Source organism: Balaenoptera borealis (genome assembly GCF_965194805.1).
Source record: "Balaenoptera borealis genome assembly, chromosome: 19".
Lineage (NCBI taxonomy): Eukaryota > Metazoa > Chordata > Mammalia > Artiodactyla > Balaenopteridae > Balaenoptera > Balaenoptera borealis.
In genome coordinates this window covers 50,601,536-50,613,991 of record NC_138878.1, presented here as the reverse complement: position 1 = coordinate 50,613,991, position 12,456 = coordinate 50,601,536, and the positions used below count along the sequence as shown (strand labels likewise).

Here is a 12,456-nt window from a genome sequence, read left to right as displayed (position 1 = left end):
ACTATTTTTCCCACCAAATATTAAGTGTTAACTTTTTGTATGTGTGTGCAAATTGTTTCCACCTTTTTTTGTTTAAGAACTATATTGTTAGAAATACAGCTGAAGCCCCTTTTAACCACCATCCTTAGTCCCATTGTTTTCCCTGGCTTTCCAAAAGCAATCACTATCATAAACTTGGAATTATATTTTCAATCTGTTTTTTATTTCTACATGTATCCATGAATGACATAGTATTTTTTTGGTGTGTTTTATGTGTTCATAAATGAATTTATACTTTTAGTATCTTCACTTTTTACACTCAATTTTCAAACATCTTTCCATGTTGAGATAGATACATAGAGTTTATTCTTTTTTTTTTTTTTTTTTTCCTTTGGCTGCGTTGGTTCCTCATTGCTGCACGCGGGCTTTCTCTAGTTGCAGCAAGCAGGGGCTACTCTTCGTTGAGATGCACGGGCTTCTCATTGCAGTGGCTTCTCTTGTTGCAGAGCCCCGGCTCTAGGCGCACGGACTTCAGTAGTTGTGGCACACAGGCTCTGTAGTTGTGGCTCGCGGGCTCAGTTGCTGCTCCACTGCATGTGGGATCTTCCCGGACCAGGGCTCGAACCCATGTCCCCTGCACTGACAGATGGATTCTTAACCACTGCACCGCCAGGGAAGTCCTAGAGTTTATTCTTTTTAACTGCATGGTGGTATCCCATCATATGAAACACTGCATTTTACTTAACCTATTAATGGAAGTTTAAATTGTTTCTAAGGTTGTTCCTTTAAGCAATGCCCCAGTAAACTCTCTTGTACGGTTTATTGGTTTCCCTAAATACATACCTAGAGGTGGCATTGTTTGGCCATAGCGTAAATGCATTTTCTAGATTTTGACATATTGTTCTCTGAGGCGTCTGTGCACGCCCACCAGCACTTTCCCAGCAATTCCTATTGTCTTTGGTTGCTTTTCATGGTGAACTTCTTGATTGATTTTGTCAACTGATTGATTTTGGTGTCAGGTAAGCGGCAAAAATACTTTTAAATAAAATTCTAAAATCAAAACAAAAGACAGCAAAGAAAAAAGATAAAAGATGAGTTTAATTCAAACCCCAATTCTGTGGTTTTTGCCCAGGTGTGTCCTCTGCTCTTTGACTAACTAAGAGTAGTGAACTAGAAAGCAGTGGAGACTGGAAAATTCCTGACTGGGTGTTCAGGGAGCCAACCTAGGCTGAAGTCATTGAAATAGTGTGGCAAGTGAGGCAGACCCCAAACCCATGCAGCGTGAGGCTTGTTCACCAGCCAGCCAGCCAGCCAGCCAGGAAGTAGTAAAGCCCACGTGGTGCCCTGGGAGACCCATCACTCAGAATGCTGGGCAGCCTCTGTGTGTGTGGCCCTACCTCTTCGGTCTCAGTTATTTCATGGAAATTGACCGAGAGAACCAGTGAAGGAATAACTCTTCTCTCAGGCATCATTTTGCCAGAATTATGTATTGATTGTATGCCCTCCTTGTTTTTGTTTCTTTTATCAGAAAAACATAATTATTTTAGTATGAAATAAAATTTGTTTTAGCATTAGGATTTGAAGGAGGGGCAATTATAACTATGTAAAAAATTAAGCTGTCTTAAATTCTTTCTGGAGGGAGTATAAATAAGTATATATATATACACACATACACATACGTATGCACACAGACATAAGCAAAAATGGTGGGCAGAAAAAGGGATTAGATCATTACCGTCAAAGCAGTGTGTACCAGCTACGCCCTCTCTGCTGCCCTCCAGGAGCTCCCCACCAGCTCTGCCAGGGACTGGATGACGATGTTCCCACAGAGGCCTCCAAAGGGCCCACCCAGGCCGGAGGGCTGTGCTATCACTGCCTGCCAGTGGTTGCTTTGTTTAACCTCGGTGTACTGGATACAGGCTTGTGATATTTTTGTCCATCAGCCAATTGCAGAAGGAAGAAGAGAAAGAAAATGCTGAGATGGAAGAGTTGATGGAAAAGTTGGCAGCCCTGCAAGTGCAGAAAAAGAGCCTGCTATTAGAGAAGAAAAATCTGATGGCTAAAAACAAGGGTCTGGAAGCTGAACTCGAAAAGGCACAGAAAATAAATAGGTGGGTTTTTTTTTTCTTAAGCTGGTTTTTTTTTTTAAATAGTTAAAAAAGACAATTGAATATTCTATTTCATATTCTTTATCTTTTCTTTTTCTAATATTGGCAATGAAATGGAAAGGGATAAATGAGATTATTAAATACCAAAATATAAAATATGACCAACGTTAACCAACATTATTGTTCAATTATGGTTGATAGTCATAATGCTGACCCTAAGACTCTGCAAGTTCTAGAAGTTCTTTACTAAGTGTTTCCCAAAAGTCTAATCCAGGGATTACTGGATTCCTTTTTCAAAAATATCTTTTAAAGAACACAAGCCAAAAAATTAATAGAATAATATGTATTAGTCTGTTAAGTGTGTTAAGCATTTTGTGATTCCTATTGACTTGGCTTGGAGTCAGTAATTATGCTTCCTTTAAGTTCAGTTACCTCTTCTCACCTTGAAACTAAACAGAAGATTTAGGTTACTGCAAAATACACTTAAATGCTAACATGCTTGCTATTTTTATAATACAGATATTCACTATGCCCTGGCCATGCAGGCTAATGAATTTTTTATTCCACCATTTGGGGGACCTCTCTAGGAGATCTCAGAAGAAAATTGATGTCTTCAAAAAGCAGGTGGAAAAAGCCATGGAGAACGAAATGTCTGCTCACCAGTACCTGGCAAATCTTGTTGTCCTGGCAGAGAATATAACCCAGGAACGTGACAATCTTATGTATTTGGTAAGTTTCCTCAGTTACTTCAAGTATGCTGCAAGTTAATATGCAAACATAATTTTAAAGGTTTTTTTTTTTTTAATGATCCATAAAAAGCTGCATCTTTTTACATTTCAACCATAAATTTTCAAGTTCTCCAAAATTTTATTTTTCAACCATCAGTGAAAAACATTTTTGAAAAGCAAATAACCCAAACTTTTAAATACTGGCAAATGATATTTTAGAAGGTAAACTACCGGAATCAGTCCATTCAACTGGGAACAGTAGTCATAAGGCCTCTATTACACACACAGGTGCATCTTTATATTCTCTCTGTAAAGTTGTCTTAATGCAGTCCCTGTTTGAAGATGAAACGTAAGAATCCTAGACAGGTTAAATAGAGTTCATCCCAATGACACAGTTGAAAGGGCACAAAGAGGTAGCTCCAGGGGTACTCATCCCACATTGTTTCTAGTAGCACCAGTCCTGAGGAAAGGAATTGAGTCCATTATTGGTGGTCCCCAGATTAGCGGTCCCCAACCTTTTTGGCACCAGGGGCCGGTTTCATGGAAGACGATTTTTCCATGGACCAGGGTGGGCAGGGGATGGTTTCAGGATGATTCAAGCACATTACATTTATTGCGCACTTTATTTCTATTATTATTACATTGTAATATATAATGAAATAATTATACAACTCACCATAATGCAGAATCAGTGGGAGCCCTGAGCTTGTTTTCACTTGCCACTCACTGATAGGGTTTTGATATGAGTCTGCAAGCAATTCATTTACTATGGTCTCTGTGCAGTCAAACCTCTCTGCTAATGATTATCTGTATTTGCAGCCGCTCCCCAGCGCTAGCATCACTGCCTCAGCCCCACCTCACATCATCAGGCATTAGATTCTCATAAGGAGCGCACAACCTAGATCCCTCGCATGCGCAGTTCACAGTAGGGCTCACGCTCCTATGAGAAATTAATGCCGCCGCTGATCTGACAGGAGGCGGAGCTCAGGTTGTAATGCGAGCCATGGGGAGCGGCTGTAAATACAGATGAAGCTTCACTCGCTCACTCGCCTACCGCTCACCTCCTGCTGTGCAGCTCGGTTCCTAACAGGCCGTGGACCGGTACCGGTCTGTGGCCCAGGGGTTGGGGAACCCTGCCCTTGATGATGGAGCACTGCTCAGTCAGCAAGAGTGATGCTGTGGGCATGATCTCACTTCTCCACGCTGATTTTAAAAGATGTCTACAGCAGGTTGTGCAGTGAAAGAAGACAGATGCTGTGCCAAGCTATGTGTTGAAAAAAGTCTGATAGAATTTACCACAAAATATAACAGTGAGTTAAATATCTGTATCTCCAAATGGTGAAATGACAGGTGATTTTTTTTTTAAATCTTTTTTTTTTTAATAATTTTTTTTTTAATTTTTATTTATTTATTTATTTATTTTTTCTTTATGTCTGTGTTAGGTCTTCGTTTCTGTGCGAGGGCTTTCTCTAGTTGTGGCAAGTGGGGGCCACTCTGCATCGCGGTGCGCGGGCCTCTCACTATCGCGGCCTCTCTTGTTGCGGAGCACAGGCTCCAGACACGCAGGCTCAGTAATTGTGGCTCACAGGCCCAGCCGCTCCGTGGCATGTGGGATCTTCCCAGACCAGGGCTCGAACCCGCGTCCCCTGCATTGGCAGGCGGATTCTCAACCGCTGCGCCACCAGGGAAGCCCCTAAAAATCTTTTTTACCTATCTGCATTTTATGATTTTTCTACTTTGAATACATATTGCTTATGTACATTTAAACATGTTTATTTAAGCAATGTTGCAAATCTCTGGTGGCATAGGATCAGAGGTAATAATTTAATGCATGTCATCCCAAGAGCCCAGCAGACTTTCTGTGAGAGTCAGAAAGCAGCCAACTTGGAGGTAACTCTGCCCTTCCTCAGGGTGATTGAGGGGCAGAGAGTCTGTCAGGATGTGTCACAGGCTTATTCCCATCTGTTAGAAAGATGTTAAGTTCCTCCATAGGAGAATGGACACAGGCTTTTAGCCATTGTTTACATAAAAGGACATATAAATAGTATATAGCTCTTGGGGCAAAATGTTGATCTTTACTTGTAATAAAAGAAATGCTAATTAAGCCAGTCTTGAGACTCCATTTTGCACTTATATTAATGTTACAAAATTCTTTTTTTTTTTAATTATAGTAGTTGCTGGTAGGAGTGTGGTAAGCGTGGTTATACATTACTGGTGATTTCTGAGCCCTTCCCCGAGTCTTTTAGAGGCAATTTGACTTTGACATGCCATGGTAGGAGCCTTAAAAGCATTCAGACCTCCTGAACCAGTAGTCCCCTCCTGAGAGGTCACTATCCCAACCCAAGTGCTGAAGTCTCTGGCATGTTCTGTACCAGTGCTGAGTGCCCATTTCCTCTTCTGCTGTGTCTCCTGAGCTTACCCACTGGGATATCGAGGGCAACACAAAAGCTTGTTGAAAAATGGAAAGTGCCAAGCAAATGCATTCATCTAGCAAACACTCATGGGAACCTGGCTGCCTCGTGTCAGGGCCATCTTGTTTACAGGGTGGGACATGCTGGTTCCCCCAGGAGGCAGGCCCTGTACCTCCTGTTTGGGCCAGAGAAAATCCCAGGCTTCCATGATGAAGTCAAGAGCCTCTTTGACCATCAAACGGTCCCCTTGGGCTTCCCTGGTGGCGCAGTGGTTGAGAGTCTGCCTGCCAATGCAGGGGACACGGGTTCGAGCCCTGGTCTGGGAAGATCCCACATGCCATGGAGCAAATGGGCCCGTGAGCCACAATTACTGAGCCTGCGCGTCTGGAGCCTGTGCTCCCAACAGGAGATGCTGCGACGGTGAGAGGCCCGTGCACCGCGATGGGGAGTGGCCCCCGCTTGCCGCGGCTGGAGAGGGCCCTCGCACAGAAGCGAGGACCCAACACAGCCAAAAATAAATAATAAATAGATAATAAATTAAAAAAAAAAAAATGGTCCCCTTAGGCTCGCTCCTCATATTTGTGGACCCAGGATGGAAATACAAATGGAGGCCATATACTGCTTGTCCAAATACTTAAAAGTTACAGATTAAGCCAACAGACTATTAATAAAATGTGTTCTCTCCTCCCGCCTTGACCTTTGTTATTATGGCCTGAAAGCCAGGCTCAGATTTAGACTCTTCAGACCCTCCAGATGCGGGGGGAGCTGCTCTCAGCCTGCCCTGCCTCCACCCGCCATGAGAGACCTCTGTGTGCACACGGACTGCTGTCCGCTTGGCCCTGCAGGCTCCTTGCCCCTGGCAGCCCCAAGACCAGCCTCTGTAGCTGGGGTTCGGGGGTGGTACTGGCTGTCTCTTTCCTGTCGTGGGACTGTTGGCCGTGCACCCTCACCTTACCCTGTCCTGGTCTCCTGGGCCTTGTGAGAGCCCCTTATATAGTACTTTATTGATACTGGCATCTTCATTTCGAATCCCTTTAGGATGGGTTTCCATGTGACTTGTGGCAAGTTTAATTCCCTGGGTCTTACTTTTCCTTTCTAGAAAATCACTCGTCACTGCTGTACTACCTTAGAAGGAATGCTCACCTTTACTTTTAAAAAAAATTTTACCATTTGAAATGGTCAATTTATAGTGTGTAGTAGTTCGTGTCCTATCTGGATATTAATCTAAATCATTCCACTTCAGTGACATCCCTCTTTGATCTACTGCCCGTCACATTTGGTTTGGAGAATGACCTTGTGCGTTCATCTCAAGTTATCTTTAATTTTGTTAATTATTCAAACAGTCCAGTGAGAATTTTATTTGCATGTTGGGGCTTGTTCCTTGGATATGATGGAAGGAATAGTATATTCCCCAAGAATAGAGAAGTGTCCTGGAAGCTCACATCCCCCGTGTTTGAGGGGCTCAGATTTTCCATTTGTACCCAGGAGAGGCACCCAGCCTGCCGTTCCCGGCTCTTGCCCTCCTCAGCTGTTGGTCCAAGTTCTGCCCACAGCCCTCACACAGGGGGTAGGAATCTGGAGGTGGGGGGCTGGAGAGGTGTCAGGCCAGGACGAGTGGCAGAATGGTAATACTCTTTGCAGTAATACTCTTAGCAGAAGATTTTTTATTATTTTAATTTTCCTGTTAAACTAAGAGCCCATTGTTTTTCTTTTCACTTTACTCTGTAGGCTAAATGTTTAGAAAGTGAGAAGCATGGAGTTCTCAACAAAATCATAGAAGGCAATATTCGCTTGGGAAGGTTGGAGGAAAAAGTCAAGGTAAGTGGAAGGTAGAATGGATTCCCATTCTAATGGGAATGGGCTTCCCAGGGTCAGATTTCCATGTTTAAGAAAATGAGGGGGCTTCCCTGATAGTGCAGTGGTTGAGAATCCGCCTGCCAATGCAGGAGACACGGGTTCGAGCCCTGGTCTGGGAAGATCCCACATGCCGCGGAGCAACTGGGCCCGTGCGCCACAACTACTGAGCCTGCGCGTCTGGAGCCTGTGCTCCACAACAAGAGGGGCCGCGATGGTGAGAGGCCCGCGCACCGCGATGAAGAGTGGCCCCCACTTGCCGCAACTAGGGAAAGCCCTCGCACAGAAACGAAGACCCAACACAGCCATAAATAAATTAAAAAAAAAAAAAACCTTAAAAAAAAAAAAAAGAAAATGACCCATTTTGCATGTATGTATCACTGATCATCCACAGAGTAAAGCAGTATTGGGTTTCTGTGGCAGAAATAGCACCTCTCAGACTTCTCTGGTGGTGCAGTGGTTAAGAATCCACCTGCCAATGCAGGGGACACGGGTTCGAGCCCTGGTCCGGGAAGATCCCACATGCCGCGGAGCAACCAAGCCTGTGCGCCACAACTACTGAGCCTGTGCTCTAGAGCCTGTGAGCCACAGCTACTGAGCCCACGTGCCACAACTACTGAAGCCCATGCACCAAGTGCCCATGCTGTGCAACAAGAGAAGCCACTGCAATGAGAAGCCCGCGTGCAGCAATGAAGACCCAACACAGCCAAAAATAAATAAATTAATTAAATAAAAATTTTTTTAAAGAGCACCTCTCGGGACTTCCCTGGCAGTCCAGTGGTTAAGACTCTGTGCTTCCCCTGCAGGGGGCACGAGTTCGATCCCTGGTCAGGGAACTAAGGATCCTGCATGACATGTGGTGTGGCCAAAAAAAAAAAAAAAAGAAATAGCGCCTCTCCATTCATTAAATAAACTTTGGTTCATCTGCACAATAAGATACCATGCAGCTGTTTAAGAACAAAAAAAGATACAGAAATATCTCTAGGCTCTATCCTTGCTTTGTTATTTCTTCCAGAGACAACATTACCTTTTAACAGACTATGTAATTTGTTTATTATGTTTGTTGGTTACTGTTTGTCTATTCTGACCAGAATAACAAGTGCAGGGATTTTTTTTTCTTTTTCTGTTTTTGTTCACTGGTATATCCCAAGCACCTAGAATAGCACCTGGTGCATAGTATTCAATTAATTCAATAACTATTGGGGGAATTAAATAATATATTTTACAATTTTAAAAATGTAACAAGATCAAAAGCAGTATACAAAACAGTATCTCAACTCTGCATCAGAAAGGCTAGAAGGACTACACCACACTATTAATGATGGGAATCTGCATAGAAGTATTATGAGTAATAAAGAGCAGTTATAGTTTGTTCTTTTTTTCCTGGTTTTCCTGTTGGCTTTTATTTCCAAAAGAGAAGGTCTGATCTTCAGAGCGGTTGGCCTTGTCTTGGGAATTTGTCTCATTACTGTTCATCTGAATAAGAACAGTAAAAATAAAAAAGTTCCACCCAGTCACCCAGAGAAGAAATCTGTGAGCCAGATCCAGGTCAGATAGGGCAGGATCTCTGGGGAAGTGAGGAGAAGAGACCTGGAAAAGGCTTGTCAAAATTCAGAGGTGACAGGGACTTCCCTGGCGGTCCAGTGGTTGAGAACTCCGTGCTTCCAATGTAGGGGGTGCGGGTTCAATCCCTGGTCGAGGAGCTAAGATCCCGCATGCCTCATGGCCAAAAAACTAAAACATAAAAAAACAGAAGCAATATTTTAACAAATTCAATAAAGACTTTAAAACTGGTCCACATCAAAAAAAAATCTTAAAAAAAAAAATTCAGAGGTGACATCTCAGGAAACCTTAGCAAAACCCTCCTAAAAGTGAGGACATCAACTTGGAAGTCAGGGCAATGATGAGATCTGGGAAATCAGAGCTGCAGGCAGAAGTATTTCAGAACCAGGCTGGATTCAGAGAGCCAGAGAAGGGACTGCAAGAGAAGTGGTGTGTGAAGCTTGGAAGTAGACCCATTACTCTCACCCTCCCAGGAACCTCATCTCATCCCAAAAGAATTCAGTGGCCTCCATACAAAAATTCTTTAAGAAAAATAGAAGTATAATTTTCTTACACGTGATGAAAGCGCATCAGAAATAATGTTGCCACAAAGGAGATCAAAATTGAAACCTGTACTCTAAGGTGAACTGATAGGTTGGTAGGTAGATAGACAAGTAAGGAGGTAGGCAGGTAGCCAGGTAGCTGAAACTCAATAAAACAGTAAAAGCTGGGGAAAAAATGCCAAAAAGCAGAGACACAGATGGCCAGACAAAGGAGGATGTGAAATGGAACTGACACAACTCAGGGAAGAAATAGAAGGAAAGGAGAAATGTAGACTAAATTATAAGGAGCCCAGGGAGAAAGATCATAAAAGCAGGATAAGGGACATAAAGGATAAATGAGAAAGGCAAAGACAAGAAGGCAGAAATAAACATGTAAAAAGAACTAGTAGAGGGAATTCCCTGGCCATCCAGCAGTTAGGACTCTGTGCTTCCACTGCTGGGGGCCCAAGTTCGATCCCTGGTCAGGGAGCTAAGATCCTGCAAGCCACAAAGTGCAGCCAAAAAAAAAAAAAACACTAGTAGAAAGTGATAGACATCCAATTTACCTAAAGCAGAAATCAAAACAATGGCACTTATTCTGCTCCAAAGAGTAATTCTTAAAAGTTTTTATTCATAAAATTTTCTGAAATAAATGAAGAGTTGAATCTACATATTGAAAGGGCACATTATGTACCTATGAAAAACTGACCCAGGATGGCCCTAGAAAATTGACACCAAGACCTGTGATTTCAAGATAAAGAAAGAATACCTTGGACACCCAAGCAAAAGACCAAGACATAAGAAAAAGAAAATCATGTTGGCATCACACTTCTCAACAACAACACTGAATGCCAGAGAACAGTGGAATTCCATCTATGAATATTCAAGGATGTTTTCATCCAACCAGGCTGGTCTTCAGACAGCTGTGACCATATAAGAACTCTGGAACATTTTTTCCATAAACCTTTCCTAAGGATCAATCAACTTGAGTTCAGCCAAGAAATGATTGGGCAAATTTCAGAAAAGTACTGCTCGTGAGCAAAGAATATATTTAACTGTGAACTAAGACTTAAAAAAAGCAGGGATAAGGCTGATGCAATAAAACGTAGACATAATACAATCTGACAATGTAGAAGTAATACAACCAAGGAAAAAATGATAGGTAAAGGGGGAAGGAAGTTAGAAAGTAGAATGAACTTGCTGATTGTGTCACCTGTAATAACTGAGATCAAAGGATATCATTTAAAGATGAAAAATTCAGTAGGAGGAGCTTAAGCATATTTAAGTAGGGGAAGAGTGAAGAAAAGATTGTTAGGAGCTAACATGTTACTTTTAATAAATGAGGGGACTAAGGACATGTAATATAAAGGCATAAAAATAAAAGTAACCACAAGAATCAAAAGAGATTCATTCCTTAATAGCAAAAAAGAGCAAAGAAAACAGACTACATTGAAGTCTTTAAAAATGTGTGTAGAGAAAACAATAAAACATAAGATAACAAAATTGAGGCAAACAAATCTGCCCTATAGAAAATATAAATGAGCTTAATTCACCCATTAACAGGAAACAATTTTAGATTATATTATAAAGGAAAACACTATTACATGCCAGAACCAAGAGACAGAGACAGTCAGGAACAGTGTTTTAGAAAGATTAAAAATAAAAGGATGAGTGAAGATAATACAGATTTATGCAAACAAAAGGAAAGCATAGTTGCGATCTTTACATCTGCCAAGAGAGAATTCAGGCCAAAAGCACTAAATGAGACCAAAAAAGAAAAAAAAAGGAGAAGCCTTAATAATGTTAAAGACTACAATTAATAATATATAGTAGTTATGAATGTCTACATACTAAATAACACAGCAGCAAATTTTATAAACTACAGGAGATACAAAGGGAAATGGAAACTTAGTGATAATAGGAGCTTTAATCCACTTCTCTTGGTCCAAGACAGATCAAGAAGTTATACAAAAGTAAGGATATAGAAGATTTTACAACATAATCTATAAGGTTTATTTATGTTTGTATATGTGTTTTGTGTGTGTGTGTGTGTGTGTGTGTGTATATACACACACAGACACATACAGAACAATCACAACAATTGATCATGGACTGGCTACCAAAAAAATAAACAAACCTCAATAAACCCCTAAAGTAGAAATAAGGCAGACATTTGTTGATCAAAAAGATAAATACCAGAAATTAATAAACAAAATCAGAGAGCAGAAAATGTTCTTTCACCTGGAAATGTAAAAACGGTATAGTAAACTAACTCTTGGGTCAGAGGAGATGTATAAATTGAATGTCATAATTTCTAATGAGAACTGAACCTATGGGAACTACAAGTCAGAATCTATGTGACAACAGTTTTGGAAATGCTCAGAGGGAAATCTACTAACCTTAAGTACTATACAATAAAAATGTAAGAAGGAAAATAAGTGAATCAGGCTTTTATCTCAGTCACCTGTTTACCAATAGAGTATGAACAGACCTTGCCAGGTCCTTCTGTTTTAATTTTTATTTGTGGCATATAAAAAACTAGGCATGATACAAGTCAGAAATTTGGTTTTATTATACTTTAAATTTTTTTATTACTTTATGTGACTTTTGTGATCCAGACTTGCCCTCCCAGATCAGACCTGCCCAGGGCTTACTCAGTTCAGGGCCTCTGACAGGCCAAGGAGTGGGGAGGGAACGCATCCACAAAGCTATCCACCTGGGCCACGGGCAGCACCCCCTCACTCAGAGACCATCCTCCTCCCCCAGGGGTACAGGAAGCAGGCGGCACTGAAGCTGGGTGACATCAGTCACCGTCTGACAGAGCAGCAGGAAGACTTTGCTAGCAAGACAGCTCAGTACCAGCAGGAGATGAGGCACCTCCATCGGATGCTGCAGGACAAGCAGGATGTCCTGGACAAGGCGCTGCAGCAGAAAAGGTCTGGCCGCCCCAGCCCCGTCGCAACGTGTTTGTTTTTTGAATGCTTGGTGGAATTCTCCAGTAAAACCCTCTGGACCTCTTTTGTTCATTTGATCGCTTATTTTTGTTTTTACATTTTAGTTTTATCTGATTTTAGTATTAAATATATTTTAATATTGGTTTTTTTATTTGCACCTCATTTTTTTTCTTTGAGAAGATTTTCCCTAGCAATTGACATATAACATTGTATAAGTTTAAGGTGTACAGTGTGATTTGATATACATATATGTTGTGAAATTATCACCACAATAAGGTTAACATATCCTTCACCTCATATAATTACCATTTTGTTGTTGTTGTTGTTATGGTGAGAGC

The 12,456-nt window shown here is 41.5% G+C and overlaps 1 protein-coding gene across 7 annotated transcripts in view; it reads left to right on the top strand.

Moving 5' to 3' along the window:
• The window catches only part of CEP89 (centrosomal protein 89), a gene marked incomplete at its 3' end in the record, with an annotated part of 74,383 nt that overhangs the window by 57,347 nt on the left and 4,580 nt on the right, over positions 1-12,456 (top strand). For 4 of the 7 annotated variants that reach the window (XM_082366488.1, XM_082366489.1, XM_082366486.1 and 1 more), the window contains exons 15-18: positions 1,923-2,090; positions 2,675-2,816; positions 6,955-7,044; positions 11,931-12,100. In XM_082366488.1, coding sequence (XP_082222614.1) covers positions 1,923-2,090; positions 2,675-2,816; positions 6,955-7,044; positions 11,931-12,100 — 570 coding nt within the window. Of the gene's footprint in view, positions 1-1,922; positions 2,091-2,674; positions 4,126-4,986; positions 5,781-6,954; positions 7,045-11,930; positions 12,101-12,456 lie in introns of those variants that run through there. The other 3 variants (XR_014237348.1, XR_014237349.1, XM_082366490.1) reach the window with 3 other exon arrangements.